Below are 18,844 nucleotides of genomic sequence, written 5' to 3' on the forward strand. Positions count from 1 at the left end.
ATTTTTTGTCTACAGATACTTAAATTAAAAGTAACATGGTGGTATTTACAATTAAAACTGATGACTGATAAGACAGAAAATTTTAGATCTTGAGGAATAACACAAATAAGACAGAATGTGAACATTGGCTTATTTATACTTCTTGTGACAAATGCGGAAGTGTCTGGTTTCCTTTTAGATAGTGGCTGTTCAAAAGTATTCCTTCAAGGAAATTAATCCCTACTTTGATTGAAAGGGAAAAAGAGACTTAAAGAAATGGTAAAGAAAAAGCTTTTACATTGAAACATGTTTTACATACCTTAGAAAAGCTACAGTTTTTGTATAGCTGTCCGTTTTTACAACATTTTACAAAATTTAAAACTGTGGAAAAGGAATTTATATGTGGTATTAATTGCAAATGTCTTTCTAATTCAAGGTTGAATTAAAAGAATATTTGAAAATAAACGATGCGATATATGAAGTGGACAGCAAAGCTGAGAACAGCATGACTTTTTCACGTCTCCTTGATTGTCAGGTAACACTGATAACCCTTGAGTATGAGGTTCCCAGACTTGGTGCCCTGGGGCACCACAAAAGATTCACAGGGGATAGTTTAGATATTTAAGAGAAACAGCTGGTGCTTGACATCTGTTGGACACCATACACACTACTGGCTCAAGGTTGTTTCCAGTTTGGACATCGGATCACACTCTATTCCTTTTTATGATATCATATCTTAGTGAAGTTTTTTGTTTGTTTTTTGCAGTTACTGTAAAAAATACTACGTGAAAATCAGTGTGGGATGGAAAAAGAGTAGCCATGTCCAATCTGCTTCAAAGATCTGAAAGACTATTGCAGTGCCCAGTTGTGTGCATATCCTGTTAGTGGGCGGTTATGGTTAAGAATGAGATAATATTTTCTTCATTCAACTGACGTGTATTATTCATGCAAACGGCTACTACATTGTGAGGAAATACATACTTAAGTTGTCTGTACCTAATACCTAATAAACAAAGCTGTTAGGTATTTCTTTTGGCCCTGGAGCTCCATGAACCAAGAAAATTGGCAGACTTCTCCTTTGAATATTTATTCATTCAGCAATAAGTGCAAAACAAGAAGAAACTTTTGTGGGCTATGCAGTTCAGGTACTGGGTACAAAAATGTTAAGGTCTGCTGTGTTAATGTTCTGTGACTTATATGAAGGTTATTAAGAAGGGGAGAAAGGGATTTTACAATATATTTAGAATTCTGTAAAGGTATATTATTCTAAATCTGTGTCTTGGTTTTCAGTAAAGTTGAAGAAAGTGAGATTTTTTTTTTAAAAAGATTTTATTTATTTATTCGACAGAGATAGAGCAGCCAGCGAGAGAGGGAACACAAGCAGGGGGAGTGGGAGAGGAAGAAGCAGGCTCCTAGCGGAGGAGCCTGATGTGGGGCTTGATCCCATAACGCTGGGATCACGCCCTGAGCCGAAGGCAGACGCTTAACCGCTGTGCCACTCAGGCGCCCCAGAAAGTGAGATTTTTAAATAATTTTATATTTTTCCTTATGTTGGGTTCCTTGTGTGTGCTTGATGAATACATTTTCTTATTTCTGAAAATTTATCCCGTAGTATGATTGAATCTGTTTTTGAAAACTATTAGTAATAGGAAAAGTATATCTTGTTTATGTGGTCCTTTGACTGTTATTAGGACCAATCTGTGCTTCTCTCTGTGGACTTCTTTGTTTTGCTCTGGTAGAGGTGAACATGCAGTGGGGTTATTAATAACATTTACTATTTTCGTTTCTTTAATTTAAAACGAAATACACCTAACAAAACCCTAATAACCTAAAAGTGGGACTTAACATTTTCATGTTTCATCTGGGTTTCATCTTTTCTTTTAAATGATCAGATTTATTAAATGAGGAGTTCAAAATTACACTTTGAAAATGTATGAAAATTATGGTTTACTTATCTTTCAAAGCACTCTGGTAAAATGACAGGTTTTCATGGTTACTAACTACCTTGTTCCCGCGTCTTGTTGTACAGTACTCTGATACTCTGAAAAAGATGGATCCTGATCACTTGGTAGCATTGGTGACAGAAGTTATTCCCAATTATTCCTGCTTAGTTTTCTGTCCCACTAAGAAGAACTGTGAAAACGTAGCAGAAATGATATGCAAATTTTTAAGCAAGTATGTTAATCTTTAAAAAATACTCTGTTTTATTTTATCATGGTTTACATGCTGTGTATTCTGTTTATTCAACAAGCAATTATTATTTCTTGTAGAACATTATATTAAGTTGCTGTACTAGATTCTAAGCGCCCTAACCTTGAAGAAAGTTTAACTGTGAAATTCATATATGTGCAATAGCCAAAGAAAAATTCTAAGACTACATGTAAGAGAATGCTGACTAATATAATGGCTTAGATCAATGATTCTCAGTCTTGACTGCAAAAGAATCCTCTCAAGGGCTTTTAAAAATCCCAGTGCCCAGGTTACATCCCAGACAAATCAGAATCTCTGGGGATGGGACCCAGGCATTGTTATTTTGTAGAACTTTCCAGGCAGATTCAACATCCAGCCGAGGTCAGCCACTGGCTATGATAGTCAGAGTACCAGTCACTAATCACTGCAGATATGAATCATATTTTTATTTTTTTTAAGATTTTATTTATTTGAGAGAGACAGAGGCAGAGAGAGAGAGAAAGCACGAGCAGTGGGAGGGAGGGGCAGAGGGAGAGGGAGAAGCAGACTCCACGCTGAGCAGGGAGCCCGACTCAGGGCTCAATCCCAGGACCTTGAGACCATGACCTAAGGTAGACACTTAACTAGCTGAGCCACCCAGGTGCCCCATGAATCATATCTTTAGTTTAACCTTCTCTTTAATGAAATACTGTTGCCTTTGTTTTCTTAGTAAACTTCACACTGAAGTTGTTATTAAGTAATTAAGAAATTTATTAGTTTGTAATTTGATAGTATTTTAATACTGGCTCTGTTATACTCAGAGATAAGTATAAAGTGACCTTGAGTATGAACAGTTCAGGTTTTTTCTCTACCTTTGTCCTGTGTGGAGTTGTATCGGATTTTTCAGACTTCTTTTTGGCTCCTTAACCAGTGCTGTATCACCACAGACCATTATTACCCTGGATTCTAATCTAGTCATCTCCCACCTCCCCTTCCAGTCCTACTGTCATGGATTGGTCTAATAGAGTTAAATTTATTGACCAGCACAAAGATTTAGATGCTTGGGATAGAGTCAAGGAGTTTTCCATTTTGGTAACTAATAGTCTGCCTTTACAATGATGATGTTGATTATAAAAACCTAAGGAAATTAAATTATCATTGAGGTAGTCTCAGTAAATCATTTGTTTTCATAGAATAATTTGAGGAAATTTTAGCACCGGCTAAGTGATGTGGAAATTTAGAGACTAACATTTGACTGGAAGACTTGTGATTTATTAGTTATACCCTTGCCTTATTTTGCTTTTTGATGATAATAGTTTATTTGTATCATAAATGTTGATGTTTAACATTGAAGCACTTAAAAATTTCATTTTCCAGAACTCTTAGTTAATGAATTGTAATGGATACTTACTTTTTTTTTTTAAGATTTATTTATTTATCAGAGAGAGAGTGGGCCCAAGTGGGGGGAGGGGCAAAGGGAAAGGATCTCAAGCAGACTCCCAGCTGAATGCAGAGCCCTACGTAGGGCTGTCTCATGACCCTGAGATCATGACCTGAGCCTAAATCAAAAGTCAGATGCTCAACAGACTGAGCCACCCAGGCGCCCCAATACTTGATACTTTTGTTAAAGAAATAGGACTTAACACTTCTGAAGGAAAATTTCCTCTAAAATATATTTTGCATATTACTTGCCGCTTTCATAAGTTGAATATTCTGAGTATAGTTTAGCACCCTTTTTTGTGGCTATTAAGAAATGAAGAATCATGTTTTACGCATACTATTTGATATTCTTCTGTAATTTACATGTAGCTAAAGTAAAATCTAGAGCTAAATGGCTTCTGATGTGAACAATATCTTTAAAACATGATTTCTTTTTTTTTTTTTTTAATATTTTATTTATTTATTCGACAGAGATAGAGACAGCCAGCGAGAGAGGGAACACAAGCAGGGGGAGTGGGAGAGGAAGAAGCAGGCTCATAGCGGAGGAGCCTGATGTGGGGCTCGATCCCATAACGCCGGGATCACGCCCTGAGCCGAAGGCAGACGCTTAACCGCTGTGCCACCCAGGCGCCCCTAAAACATGATTTCTTGGAGAGTCCTGGGATATCCACTGTATCTTAATTATTTGCTTCCTTACCATAAATGGCATGGGAAGCTGGTGCAGTAAAACCATCTGGGCAGTAGAATACGGCTCTATATCTATTTAAGTGCAAAGTCTGAAACAGATTTTTCCCAAGTGATTGTCTCAATATCAAGGAAAATTATCATCTTTTTTATAGCTGTCACTACCTTTGACTTCTAAATCAAGAACGACTTTTAAACACCATTTGCTGACAACTGCCGAAGCTCTAGTCATATCACTTTCCCTGAAAATCTCCTTAAAAATGATGCCACAGTGCTTTGTTAGTCTAGAATTCAGGCTGGGATCCAACTTACTTCTCCATCCTTATTTCTTTACTCTTCATTCACCTTGCAGCTCATCCAAACTACTTCTCTTTGTTTATGCTTTGAACTTCTCATTTCCACGCCCTTGATCAGGAAAGGGTAGAGCAGCTTCCCTGCCCCCTCATCATCACCTCTCTGACACTCATTCTTCACGAGCTCGCTCAGATCTTGGTTTCTGCCATGAAATCTTCTCTGTGTAACCATGTCTTACCTGGCCAGTTGTAAGTAGTGTCTCCCTTCTCTAAAATTGTATGGTGATTATCCATATTTTCACCCCATGTAGGATGTAATTTCTTGAGAAGAGTTCATCCTGTACATCCTTTTTGTGGCCCCACACGCTGACTGGAAAGTGGTAACAGAGTCTGCTGCTCCCTCCTCAGCTGTCACTTCTAATTCTTGCGCCCATGACTCCTGACCACTGTCTTCGTTGTTCTTTTATCTCCTTGCACCCTGTTTCTCAGCTTCTTATGAAGTTACCGGCCTTCTACAGTTAACATCAGAGTAATAGAGCTGGAGCGCTCTATTCTTTCCACGAAGCACACTGAAACAACACAGGCCACGGCTATAACTTGTACATCGTAGACTATATTTGTTTGCTACTGGTATTCAGAAGGCAGTTAGTTATTAGTTGTACTTCATCTTTCAGTCCTTTCTCTCTTTTCTAAAAGGAATTTATTTTTATTTTTATTTTTTTTAAAGATTTTATTTATTTATTCGACAGAGATAGAGACAGCCAGTGAGAGAGGGAACACAAGCAGGGGGAGTGGGAGAGGAAGAAGCAGGCTCATAGCAGAGGAGCCTGATGTGGGGCTCGATCCCATAACGCCAGGATCACGCCCTGAGCCGAAGGCAGACGCTTAACCACTGTGCCACCCAGGCGCCCCAGGAATTTAAAATAATAAGTGCTTTTAAATGCAGAGACATTGTGGGATATCATTGAAGCTTCTAAAATGCTAGTGTTTAGACAGTATTTTCCATAAATACGTATGGTTTGATAATAAGTATGTTTCCATCTTCAGAGAAGAACATTTATGACAAAATTTTTTTAAAAATCGTCAATAAAAATGTATGTTCTAATGAAAAAAAATCATCGTAACATCTACAGCAGGTGTCCAAACCTAGCATCCATGGACTCACAGGCAGTATAGGAATGAACTTCAGGAAGCCCATGAACTTATAAGCAAAGTGTTATATTTATGTTATGGGTTTTTTTTCCCTTACTTTTAATCAGATTTTCACAGGGTTCTGTGATCCACAAAAAGTCTGAGAGAATGCCTAATAGTTAATGAAATCAGAATCTAAACTCTAAGAACATTTTAGATACTTAGATTCATGAAAGTAATATATTTTTTAATAAAGAACGTTTACATGCATCTGCTAAAATTAAAACAGTAGGTACTTTGTCACTGTAAGATCTAGGGTTCATATTTCTAACAGAGCTTTTTTCCTAGGGAATATCTGAAACACAGGGAGAAAGAAAAACATGAAGTGATTAAGAACTTGAAGAATATCAGCAGTGGCAACTTGTGTCCCGTCTTAAAGCGCACCATCCCTTTTGGTGTTGCTTACCACCACAGCGGTTTAACGAGTGACGAGAGGAAGCTGTTGGAGGAGGCCTATTCCACGGGAGTTCTGTGCCTTTTTACCTGCACATCCACCCTAGCAGCAGGTGTTAACCTACCAGCTCGAAGGTAAGATGGAAGTAGCTTTGGGCCAGGCGCAAAACTTTTTAACTCTTAGCTTGCCAGGAGTTTTGTTGTTTTATTCTTTCTCAGTAATGGATGAGAATTTATCAGATGTTTTTTCATCATTTGAGGAGTTGATTATTTGGTTTGTTTCCTTCATTTTATTTATTTATTTTTTAAGATTTATTTATTTATTTGAGAGTGGGGGGAGGGGCAGAGGGCGAGGGAGGGAGAGTCTCAAGCAGATTCCTCACTCAACACTGAGCCCAATGTGGGACTCCGTCTCATGACCCTGAGATCACGACCTGAGCCAAAACCAAGAGTCGGCTGCCTAACCAGCTGCGCCACCCAGGTGCTCCTCATTTGTTTCCTTTAATATTTTAATGAAAAATAACTTTAGTAGATATCCTGGTATTAGAATCCTTCTTTGGTGCTCTCTCTGTCTGGTTTTGATGTTAGGGTTTATTTTTCTAGTTGTAAACAGTTAGCAAGCTTTCTGCCATTTTTTATGATCTGAAAGAGTTTATTTAACATAGGTATTTCCTTGAAAACTTAGAGAACTCATCCGTAAAGACTTCTGGGTCTGGCATCTTTTTTCAGAGTAGATCTTTCATTATGTTTTCAGTTATTACCAAAGCTATGGACCTGTATAATTGATGTCTGCTCTTTATAATTTTTATTTTAAAATTTTTGACTTTTTTTTCAAACACGTGGGTGATTTTTAAAAATCATCCACATTAAAAAACATACATATTTTCTGTTGGGTATGCAGTTTTCTACATCTCCATGAGATCACAGTTAATAATTATGTTATCAGCTCCCTCGATTTTCTTACTATTTGTGATTCTTTGACCTGTCAATTCCAGAGAGTTGTGTTAGTCTCCCACTATTATTATGGAGTTGACTTTCTCCTTTTTGTATTTCTAGAAGTTTTTACTTTGTATTTCAAAACTATTTAGGTATACAAAGGTTCATTTTAAATATCTTACTCTGAATCATACCTTTTATCACTATAATAGTTCCTTGTTTTTCTCACTGAGTGATTTCACTTTGAACAGTAGGATTACATTTTCTTTGCTAAGTATATCTTTTTCCATTCTTTTATTTTCAATCTCTGTCATGGATTAAATTTTCCATTTTTCAGACAATTGGGGAATAAAAAAGAAAGTTATATATCTTCTTTCTCTTATCCCAGTTGTTAATTCCCCTCGTGAACATAACAAGAGTCTTACCACTTGTGTATTCTCCTATACTGCCTCATGTATGTTGCAGCTACCTAGAATTTTAGTGCCAGATTTTTAATCTTCTCTCATCTTATAGTCCATAATTATTTAAACCTTCCTGTAAATTATAATTGTTTGTTTGTTTGTTTGTTTTTGCTTACCACTGCCTCTTGTATCCCACGTCTTCTTTCTATGATTTACTTTTTATTTTGCTATCCTTGAGTAATTTTTTTTATTTTTTGAAAGATTTTATGTATTTATTTATTTGAGAGAGGGAACATGAGCAAGGGGAGGGGTAGAGGGAGAGGAACAAGCAGACTCTGTGCTGAGCTCAGAGCTCAATGTGGGTCTCAATCCCAGGACCCTGAGATCATGACCTGAACCGAAGTCAGACACTTAACTGACTGAGCCACCCACAAGCCCCCCCAATTAGAATTTTTTAAAGTTCTGTCTGTTCCCTGTTTCTGTCAGACATTTATTCTGTATATTCTTGCTCTTCTTTTATGCCCTTAGTTTTCTTCAAGTGTTTGTAATCTTGGCTGTCTGTTGAGGTTAATAAAGGAGTAGGCTGATTAGCAGATAAATGACATAGGTTTCCTCTCACTTTTGAACAGGAAAGCTGGCTACAATCTTCTATCTACATGAGCAGGATTGAAATTACCATATTTGTAGGTCAAAACAGTTGAAACCTGAATTTTATATAGTTGACAGTAATATAAATTAATAAATAAATATGCATATGTTGGCAATGCGTGGTGAAGTTTTTCCTTTGTGGGGTGTAGAATCAGTCTTTGGAGACTGTTGCTCTAGTAACAATCAAGCTGGGAGCTCGGCCAACACATTCAAACCAGGCCCTAGTCATTACTAGTTTTGTGTGTGGAGGTGAGCCACTTAGTTTGTCTGGGCTTCGGTTAGCCCCTTTGGAAAAACTAAGGTAAAATAATAAAGAACATTATTACCAGGAATTTTGTGCATAAAGAATCTAGGACATCACCGGTGCTTGTTAAATAGCAGTTACTTATTGTTTTCGGTTAACATGTCATAAATTTAATATCATCACATATATAATGAAATTAAGAATTTAAAAAATAGATATTAGTATAGATGGAGTATCACTTTTAATTAATACTATCAATTCCATAGAGTTATTTTAAGAGCTCCCTATGTTGCTAAGGAATTTTTAAAGAGGAATCAATATAAGCAGATGATTGGCAGAGCTGGCCGTGCTGGAATAGATTCTATTGGGGAGAGTATCCTTATACTGCAAGAAAAAGACAAGCAACAGGTAATCATCTGGTTGTTGGTTGTTTCATCTTTTTTTGGTCTTTGGTCTAAGCCCTTTTATGATATCATCTTTTAAAAATTAATTATTAAGATTTCTTTCAATAATGTTTCTCCTCTATGATTAAGAATTAGAAAGAATAGTTTGAATACTTTTGTAGTTCAGACAAGCAATGAAAAGTATTTTCCTTATTTATCTTCCATTTTCATGAAAACACCTGCTAAATTCATATTTGTTTGTCTTTATGTCCTTAACACCCCCTGCTTCCACAAGATCTATGCAAAATATAAAATTTTATATGGAACACTTAATTTTTTTTATAAAAACACAAAACATAATATGCTTTAACTTTTGTAGGTATTGGAGTTAATAAGCAGACCATTGGAAAATTGTTATAGCCATCTTGTTCAAGAATTCACCAAGGGAATCCAAACTTTGTTTCTCTCTTTGATTGGTTTGAAGGTATTTTTCATTATTTTTTAATTATTACCATAACCTGAGATAATAGAGACTTAAAAGTTATAAGAACTGTAAGTATGAAAAAAAATGTTAACTTCTAATCTAATGTGGAAAAGAATAATCCGACATGATAAATCTGAATCTAGATTTATATATCCATTTTAATGCTTTGAGTTGTATGAAATATGAAAAATCAACAAATCATAACTGGGCATTATTACAAGTGAGAGATTTTTGCATACTCTGGAGGATATAAGAAGCTAGAAGGACATAGGTCCTGATGTGAGATAATCCATCATCTCTGCCCTTGTTAAGAATAAGGTTCACCTGTAGCCCTATGATCATTCTAGGATATTATAAACATGAGATCACTATAGCCTTTATCAGGCAGAAAATTAAAAAAGAAAAAGGCACAGCAGGAAAACAGTCTTTTCTTAGAAATTAGCTGTCTCTTTTAGGATTACTCTTGAGTTAAACTTCTTTTTTACAGTTATTCTTTTCTTTTTTTTTTAAAGATTTATTTGTTTTAGAGAGAGAGAGAATGCAAGCAGGGGGAGGGGCAGAGGGAGAGAGAATCTCAAGCAGACTCCCCACTGAGCCCAGACCCCAATGCGGGCCTTGGCAGGGAGCTCAATCCAATGACCTTAAGATAATGACCTGAGCTGAAATCAAGAGTCAGACGCTTAGCCAACTGAGCCACCCAGGCGCCTCTATGGTTATTCTTAAGTAATTTTTTAATTCTGTGGCCAAGGTCACTTGGCCATAAAGTGGCAAAGCCAGGGTTTTAATTTGTTGTACAAAAACCAATGCTTTTCACCTATCATGTAGTCTACCTTCATTAACCTGAACAGTTTAGGTGAAAATACAGAAAGTAATTAATAAATAAAAAATACCATAAGTTTTGATTACTTGTAGATGAAGAGTGTAATTTTATAATATTCCCTGGCAGTTCAGAATAGTGAAAGGATATAAGGAAGAAAAGGAATCAGTGCTGGGCAGTGAAGGAGATAGAAGTTGTTGATAAGCAAAGGGAAGGAATAAGCCATTCCACGTATTTAACATAGAATTAATGATGAGAGAGCTTAAGCAGACTAGATTGTATAGCTCTAGAGGAAGACTGCAGATCCTGAAGAGTTGAAAGTTGGGTGGGAAAAGTTAGGCCAGACTGTGTGCTGTAAATTGGGGAAAATGGGAGAGCATGCTTAAATAGTAGACTACAGAGTTGTGACACTGTCACTTATCAGTGGAGAATTAGTGACGTGTTCTGGTTGAGAGCAAGGGCTCTGATATCACACATACATGTGTTCCAATCCCAACTCTGTCTCTTACTACTCTGTGTAAGTTATTAGCTCTCTCTTAAACCCCCCTCACTTGCCTTATCTGTAAAATGGGGATAATAGTATGCAGAAGTATTGCAAGACTAGTTTAGAAGCAATTGTAGTAATCCATGTGTAATGTAATAAAGACCTGCAGTAGGAGGGTTGCAAAGGAGTTAGTAAAGGAGGGGGAGCTCATGAAGATCACCAAGTCTAGTTACATTCATACATTAGATAATGTAACAGTCTTAGAGAATTGGTGAGTAGTCTAAGATCATTCAGTGAGTTATGGTTTAGACGGGACTATAATTTAGGTTCCTGCCTTGTTGGCCTGTACTCTTTCCAGTGTACACTGTATGAATGGAATATTCCTCAAGTGCACATAAAATATTCCACCAACATAGACCATATTCTGAGACTGTAGACAAGTCTCAATACATTTAAAAGGATTGAAATCAAATACAGTGTGGTGTCTAATGGAAACAATAGTATACCAGCAGTAATAGAAGGATATCAGGGAATTACGCAAATATTTGGAAATTAAATAGCATAGAAATCATAAGGGATACTAGAAAATATTTTGAAGGGAGTGAAAATGAAAACAGATATATCAGAATTACTGGCATAAAGCCAAAAAGTGCTTAAAAGGACATTTATAGCTTTAAAATTTTTATTAGAATACAAGAAAGATCCGGATTCACTAGTCTAAGTTTTACTTTAGGAATCAGGTGGCGGGGACCCAGAGTAGAAAGAAGGAAATAATACAACTAAAAACAGAAATGAAATAAAAAGTAGACAAACAAAAGAAAAAAAATAATGAAGCCACAAGCTAGTTCTTTGAAAAGATCAGTAAGATTATTGACTGATTTGATCAGAGGCAGAAGAGAGAACACATCAATTACCAATATCAGGAATGAAAGAAGGGTCACCACTAAAGATCCTAGAGATATTAAAGGGATAGTAAGGAATAATCCTCGAATAACTATATCACACTTGAATGCTGAAAAATGAATTCAACTACTTAGGTAAAATCGGGAAAATTCTTGGAAGACACAATTTCCAAAACTGACTGAAGAAGAAGTAGAAAGTCTAGTCCTAGATCTATTAAAGAAAATTGAATTTATAACTTAAAACTTCCCACAAAGAAAACTCTAGGCCCAACTGACTTCACTGGTGAACTCTATCAAACATTTAAGGAAGAAATAATACCAATCACACACATACTCTTCCAGAAAGTAGAGGAAGAGGGAACACTGCTCATCTCATGAGACCACCATTATTCTGATACCAAAATCAGACAAAGTTGTTACAAGAGGAGAAAACTACAGGCCAATATCTGTGGTAAAAATAGATATAAAAATCCTTATTGAAGTATTAGTAATCCAGCAACACAAGCAGAGTTTATTCCAGTAATGCAAAAAGTTAATTTAACATTCAAAATTCAATGTTACTATTCATTTGACAGAATTCAACACCCATTCATGATAAAAACTCAGCAAATTAGAAGAGAATGTCTTCAGGGGCGCCTGGGTGGCACAGCGGTTAAGCATCTGCCTTTGGCTCAGGGCGTGATCCCAGCGTTGTGGGATCGAGCCCCACATCAGGCTCCTCTGCTATGAGCCTGCTTCTTCCTCTCCCACTCCCCCTGCTTGTGTTCCCTCTCTCGCTGGCTGTCTCTATCTCTGTCAAATAAATAAATAAAATCTTTAAAAAAAAAAAAAAAAAGAAGAGAATGTCTTCAACCTGATAAAGGGTGTTTATTAAAAAAACAACACCACCACCACTACAGGTAACATCACACTTAATGGTGAGAGACTACATGTTTTTCCATCTAAGGTCAGGAAAAGAAAGGAGGTCTGCTCTCACCCTACTTTCCAGCATATATCAGAAATCATCTCCAGTACAACACAGGAAGAAAAACGAGGGCATGTAGATTGGAAAGGAAGAAGTAAAACTGTCTTATTTGCTGATACTATGTTCAAGAAAAATCCAAAGGAATGTACAAAAAAACTAGAGTGTAATCAGCAGTGTCATAGGTACAGGATCAATATACAAAACTCAATTGTATCTGTATATTCACTACAAATAATTGGAAAAACAACTCCATTCACAGTAGCATCTATTGATGTAATACTTAGGGATAATTTTAACTAATATGTGTCAGATCTATACACTGAAAACTAAAACTGTTGAGAGAAGTTAAAGGAGACCTAAATAGATGGAGAGAAGTACCATGTTTAAGAATTAGAACATTCAAGGGGCACCTGGGTGGCTCAGTCGTTAAGCGTCTGCCTTCGGCTCAGGGCGTGATCCCAGCGTTCTGGGATCGAGCCCCACATCAGGCTCCTCCGCTGGGAGCCTGCTTCTTCCTCTTCCACTCCCCCTGCTTGTGTTCCCTCTCTCGCTGGCTGTCTCTATCTCTGTCAAATGAATAAATAAAATCTTAAAAAAAAAAAAAAGAATGTTCAGTTTTGGTCAGATGTTACTTCCCAAATTGGTCTATAAATTTGATGCAATCACAGTCAAAATCTCAACAGGCTTGTTTGTGCAAATTGAAGGCTAATAGAATTTATTTAGAAATGCAAAGGAGTAGAATAGCCAAAATTAATTTTGTGAAAAAATAAGAGTCTTCACACTACTTCAAAACTTACTGTAAAGCTTCAGTAATCAAGACAGTGTGATATTGGTGCAAGGATCATATAGACCAATAGATCAGTAAGTCCAGAATTAGGCCCACACAAATATGCTCAATTAAAAAAAAAATCTCTACACTCAACACGGGGCTCGAACTCAGGACCCCAAGATCAAGAGTTGTGTGCTCCACCAATTGAGCCAGCCAGGCTTCCCTACATATGATCAGTTTTTAACAAAAGGTGTCAAGATATTTAAATGGACAAAAGATAGTTTTTTTCAATAAATGGTGCTGAATCAACTAGATATCTATGTAGAACAAGAAAAAAAAAATTAACCTGCACTCTTACCTCACTCTGATTTTGTCCAAATAATTAATTCAAAATAGACCATAGACCTAAACTTACAAGCTAAAATATAACTTTTATTTATTTATTTGTTTGTTTATTTATTTATTTATTTATTTATTTTTCTTTTAAAGATTTTATATATTTATGTGACAGAGAGACAGCCAGCGAGAGAGGGAACACAGCAGGGGAGTGGGAGAGGAAGAAGCAGGCTCCCAGCGGAGGAGCCTGATGCGGGACTCGATCCCTGAACTCCGGGATCACGCCCTGAGCTGAAGGCAGACGCTTAACGACTGCGCTACCCAGACACCCCTAAAATATAACTTTTAGAAGAACATACAGGGGAAACATTTTTGTTACCTTGGCTGAAGATTTCTTATGTGGGAAACAAAAAACATAAACCATGAGGGAAAAATCAAGCAAGTAGACTTCATCATAATTTTAAAATCATCTTCAAAAGACATGGTTAAAAAAGTAAGAAGCATGGAGGAAATATTCATAATACATACATCTGACAAATGTGTATATGACTCAGCAAAAGGTAGTGGAATTGGGAGGGAGTTGGGGCTTCACCTAAGACAGGAGCACTCAGGTAACAGGGAGACTGGGAGAACTGACTTGGCTATGGGGGTGTGGTTTTATGGGCCTGGCAGTACAAGATCTGTGGGACACAGCAGTTGCATTTAAATTCTGTTTTAGCCATTGAAGTACAGCAGTGAGAAGTCCAGGCAGCAGTTGGTTCAGGAGATTAGCAGGTAGGCAGCTGTTGTTCCAAGCCTGCCCATAGGAGGCAGAACTCAAGAAAGTGGACCCAGCCATGAGGAGGCCAGGCCATCAGGGTTCCTCTCTCACCTTGGGGTAGGGACAACAGGGCTGTAGTTGTAGAAGTCTGGAACTCTAGACACAGTGGAGAGCTGGAAAACCTTTAGAGTTGGAATTGAAGCAGCAGTCAAGTCCTGTGGACAGGAACAAGCAGATGGAAGAGAGGGGAGAAGCAAGAAGGGCAAGGTCTGTGACTTGGGCAGTGAGGTCGGGGCAGGAGGACAGATGAGCACCCCTGGAGACACTAGGTCCATGCTTTGGTGGAAGAGAAGGAAACTGCAGGAGTTAATGAGAGACCATAACAGTGCTTGGGCCATAGGATTTAGGGAGCCTCCAGTTATCATTTATTTATCACAACCGTATTTCAGACACCCTGTTAGACGCTTGATGTGTTTTATCTCTGATCCTTGCATACCTTCGAATTAAGTAATATAACTCCCCTTTGACAAAAAAAGAGTCTGAGGCCAAGAGAGGCAGGTTCTGTAGGCTGCTTCCAGCCTTACCCCTGCACCTGCACACTGGGGTCTGTGCTCCTGCAGTCTCCTGTCTGGGTCAGTGTGATTGTCCCCTCGCTGGTCTGACTGCCTTGCATCCAGTCTGCCATGCCTTCCCACATCCCCTCCAAATAATTCTTCACACTCAGATTGATCTTGTCGAAATGTAAACTCAGAATGTGCTACCCAGCTCTGCTTAAAATTTGTCAGTGGTGGTTTCCCATTGTTTTTTGGATTTAGGAAACCCAGATGCCTTACCATGGTCTACCGTGGTAGATTTGGCCTCTGCCTGTCTCCATCCTCCTCTCTCACCAGCCACCTTGCACTCTGCACTCTGCACTCTCAGTTCTCATATGTGTGGTGCTCCCTCCCACCCCAGTGCTCACTAAGCTTGGACTCGCCCATCTTCTGGACTCACCCTCACCCACTTGCCCTTGAGACTTCACTTAACCACTGCTCCTCAGGGAAGCATTCCTGTGCCTCTGAGTTCAGTCAGTTTATTGTATGCTTTATAAAACCACATTGCTTTAGTAGAACCTATCAGTTTGTAATTATGTTCTGGTTAGGGCAGTGATTCCCCCCAGGAATGTAAAAACCCTGTGCAAGCAGAGTCCACATTTATTTTTATTTGTCCCTGAATCCCAGTGCCGAACACAATGCCTGGCATGTGGTTGGTGCTCTGTAAATCCTTGACTGAATGAATGGATTGCCTTTGGAGTCAGGTAGGGGTGACCTGAAGGTTTGGGGCAACAGTGGAGAATCCAGCTTTGAGAAGCTGTGGAGGCCAGAGGCAGAGCCTAGACCAGTGGGTCTAAATCACTATGCCTGTAAGTTTTTCACAGAGGGTTAGAAAGATAACATGATGATAGCTAGAAGGATCAAGTAAAGGAATTTTTTTATATCCCCAATGTTAACTGTAATCAACCAAGTAGAAAACAATACAGCAACTAAGTTCATTGATAATATACAAACTGAGTATCAGTCTTGAATACCTTAAAACGACAATTTTGGCCTAACTAAATATTATATTAAGACTGAGTTTTGGGGCGCCTGGGTGGCTCAGTCAGTTAAGCGTCCAACTCTGGATGGATCTCGGCTCAGGTCATGATGTCAGGGTCATGAGATCAAGCCCCACGTCAGACTCAGCACTGAGTGTGGAGCCTGCTTAAGATTCTCTCCCTCGCCCTTTGCCCCTCCCCCCCCCGTGTGCTCTCTCTCTCCCTCATAAATAATAATAATAATAAATATTAGAACATTTCAAAAGTGAGTTTTATTAAAAGGAGGAATAGCAACAGGAAATGTCTATGCCTCATCATATTTTTTGTTAACCCTTATACGGTTTAGTATCAAATAACTACTTAAGTTTTCTAGTTGAAAATATCATCAGAATTATAAGGGAGAGAGAAATATGCTTATTTTTTTTAACTTTTAAATTTAATTTTATTTATTTATTTGTCAGAGAGAGAGAGCACAAGCAGGGAGAGCGGCCGGCAGAGGGAAAAGCAGGCTCCCTGCTGAGCAAGGAGCCCAATGTGGGACTGGATCCCAGGACCAGGGATCTTGACTTGAGCCGAAGGCAGACTCAACCGATTGAGCCACCCAGGCGTCCCAAAATATGCTTATTGATTGACTGTATTTCAGTATAACATGCTGATTTCATTGAAATTGGCTAATGCAAAATTAATTCTACTTCAGCATCAACTCTACATCTGACTACCAAATGGAGAGCTAAGTATTACGATTGCCATTATAGGTTTTAAATAGTAACTAATGGGGGAGAGAGAAGGCAGCAAAAGAACAGGAATGAGAGAGACAAAAAGAGAAGACTGCTATTTATTTTTAGGTGATAGGCGGGAAATATTGCCTGATCCTGTTTCAATGGAGACTTTCAGTTGTGTTGTGTGTGTGTGTATGTTTTAATACCATTTTTATTGCTAAAGAATGCTTTACAGGTGGATGGAAAGGGGTGAAGGGAGGATTTCTGAAGGAGGCTGAGTGGAAATTAGTGATAATTGGAGAGTAAACAGCACAGCTTTGGAGATACTGTAAAAAATTATTCAAAAATCTGAGGAGTTTTTGGGTGAAAAATATGTAGATGTTTTCATCAAAGGTACGAATATGACAACTTTAAATTGTTTCTTATTAATTTTAAAATGCCACTGTAAAATTATCTTTATATGTGTATGTCAATTTTATACTAATTTATTTCAATAGCTTTGAGGTATTCAAATGTGCATTCAAAATGATGCCTTAAATTAAGGAAAATGCTCCAATGATGTCCTGAATTGTTTCAGATTGCAACAAATCTTGATGACATATATCACTTTATGTGTGGTACATTTTTTGGTGTTCAGCAGAAGATCTTGTTGAAAGAAAAAAGTCTGTGGGAAATAACTGTCGAATCACTTAGATACCTGACAGAAAAAGGACTTCTACAAAAAGACACTATTGATAAGTCCAAAGAAGAGATCCAGTGTAGTTTTAATATTACAAAACTGGGACGAGCTTCTTTTAAGGGTAAGAGTTTACCTACATTTCTGAGGAAATGTGTTGAGAAAAAAATAGAAATTAAATAATGCTCTTTCTTTAAATTGGAACTGTAATTTTATATTAATAGCATTAATCTTATAAGCTATTAGACTACTTTAGCTTTTAGAAGTTGAAAAATTGGGGCACCTGGCTGGCTCAGTCGGTAGAGCATGCGACTCCATCTCGGGGTCGTGAGTTCAACCCCCATGTTGTGTGTAGAGCTTACTTTTTAAAAAAAAATTTTTTTTAGTAAATAAATAAAAAGTTGAAAAAATGTTGGGTTTTATCAGAGAGGGAACGGGGCGGGGGGGGGAGGTAGGGGGCAGAAAGGGAGGGAGACAGGGAATCTTAAGCAGGCTCCACACCCACCACGAGTCTGACTCATAGCTTGATCTTACAACCCTGAGATCATGACCTGAGCTGAAATCAAGAGTTGAACCCTTAACCAGCTGAGCCACCAGGTGCCGCAAAAAATGTCTTGAATTACAAGTAATTTAGGATACTGTAGAAGTATTTGGGGAAAAAGATGGTAATCACCCTTCACACGCCCCTCCCCTAGCAATCATACAAATCTGAATATCCTATCAAGAATAACAATTTGGCATACATCTTTTCAGACATTTTCTGTACATCTCATTTCAATGCATAATATATACTTGTATACAAGTTTAAGATTTTTAAAGCTTTTGTTTTCAAATAAACAATCATTTGTATAATTCCACAATTTGGTTTTTTTTGCTTAATATCTTAAAAATTGTTCCATGACAGTGAATAGTTTTTTCTTAATGGCTACCTCATAATTTACTTAATGAAAAATAGTACATGTCTATTGTCTAAAGAAATCCTTAGAACTCAGAATTACATAAAGGAAAATCCCATTCTCCTGTCCCATTTCCAGTCTCCCAGGGGTAACCACTGTTAACAATCTGATGTCTACCCTTCATATATTATTATGTATATAGATAAGTGTGTGTATGTATATGATATATGTGTATATGTATATTTGTATGTATTATGTATAGATTTTATACATATGCATGCATATACATTTATATGTTTTATAGTTTATTTTTTAAGATGAAATCATAGTTGTAAGTATTTTTTGGCAGCTTGCTTTTCTCACTTAAAATATTAGGAGCATCTTAACATGTGTGTCCCTTTAAATCTACCTCATTTTTCTCTTACTACTATAATCATCCATAGCCGGGATACTGTAGTTTAATTAACCATTCCCCTATTCATGGACATATGCACTTTTTTTTTTTTCTCAATTATAAACAAAGCTGCAATGGGCATCTCCATTTATGTGCTTTTGGGTATGTGTGGAAATGTTTCTCTGGGTTAGATTTCCAAAAACAGAGTATTTGGGTCAGAAGGTATGTACTTATGAAATGTTAATGTATCCTTTCAAAATGACCTCCAAAATAGTCGTGCTAAATTACATAAGAAGAAATTTTGGGTGG

At 37.5% G+C, this 18,844-nt stretch overlaps 1 protein-coding gene across 6 annotated transcripts in view; it reads left to right on the plus strand.

The window, feature by feature from the left end:
• The window catches only part of HELQ (helicase, POLQ like), a 43,680-nt gene that overhangs the window by 10,408 nt on the left and 14,428 nt on the right, over positions 1 to 18,844 (plus strand). For 5 of the 6 annotated variants that reach the window (XM_045790836.2, XM_087864025.1, XM_045790827.2 and 2 more), the window contains 6 exons: positions 416 to 514; positions 2,009 to 2,154; positions 6,045 to 6,284; positions 8,645 to 8,786; positions 9,141 to 9,245; positions 17,147 to 17,369. In XM_045790836.2, coding sequence (XP_045646792.2) covers positions 416 to 514; positions 2,009 to 2,154; positions 6,045 to 6,284; positions 8,645 to 8,786; positions 9,141 to 9,245; positions 17,147 to 17,369 — 955 coding nt within the window. The remainder of the gene's footprint in view (positions 1 to 415; positions 515 to 2,008; positions 2,155 to 6,044; positions 6,285 to 8,644; positions 8,787 to 9,140; positions 9,246 to 17,146; positions 17,370 to 18,844) is intronic. The other variant, XM_045790832.2, reaches the window with a different exon arrangement.

This window comes from Ursus americanus, chromosome 8 (assembly GCF_024610735.1).
Source record: "Ursus americanus isolate L20-20 chromosome 8, mUrsAme1.1.p, whole genome shotgun sequence".
NCBI classification, from domain to species: domain Eukaryota; kingdom Metazoa; phylum Chordata; class Mammalia; order Carnivora; family Ursidae; genus Ursus; species Ursus americanus.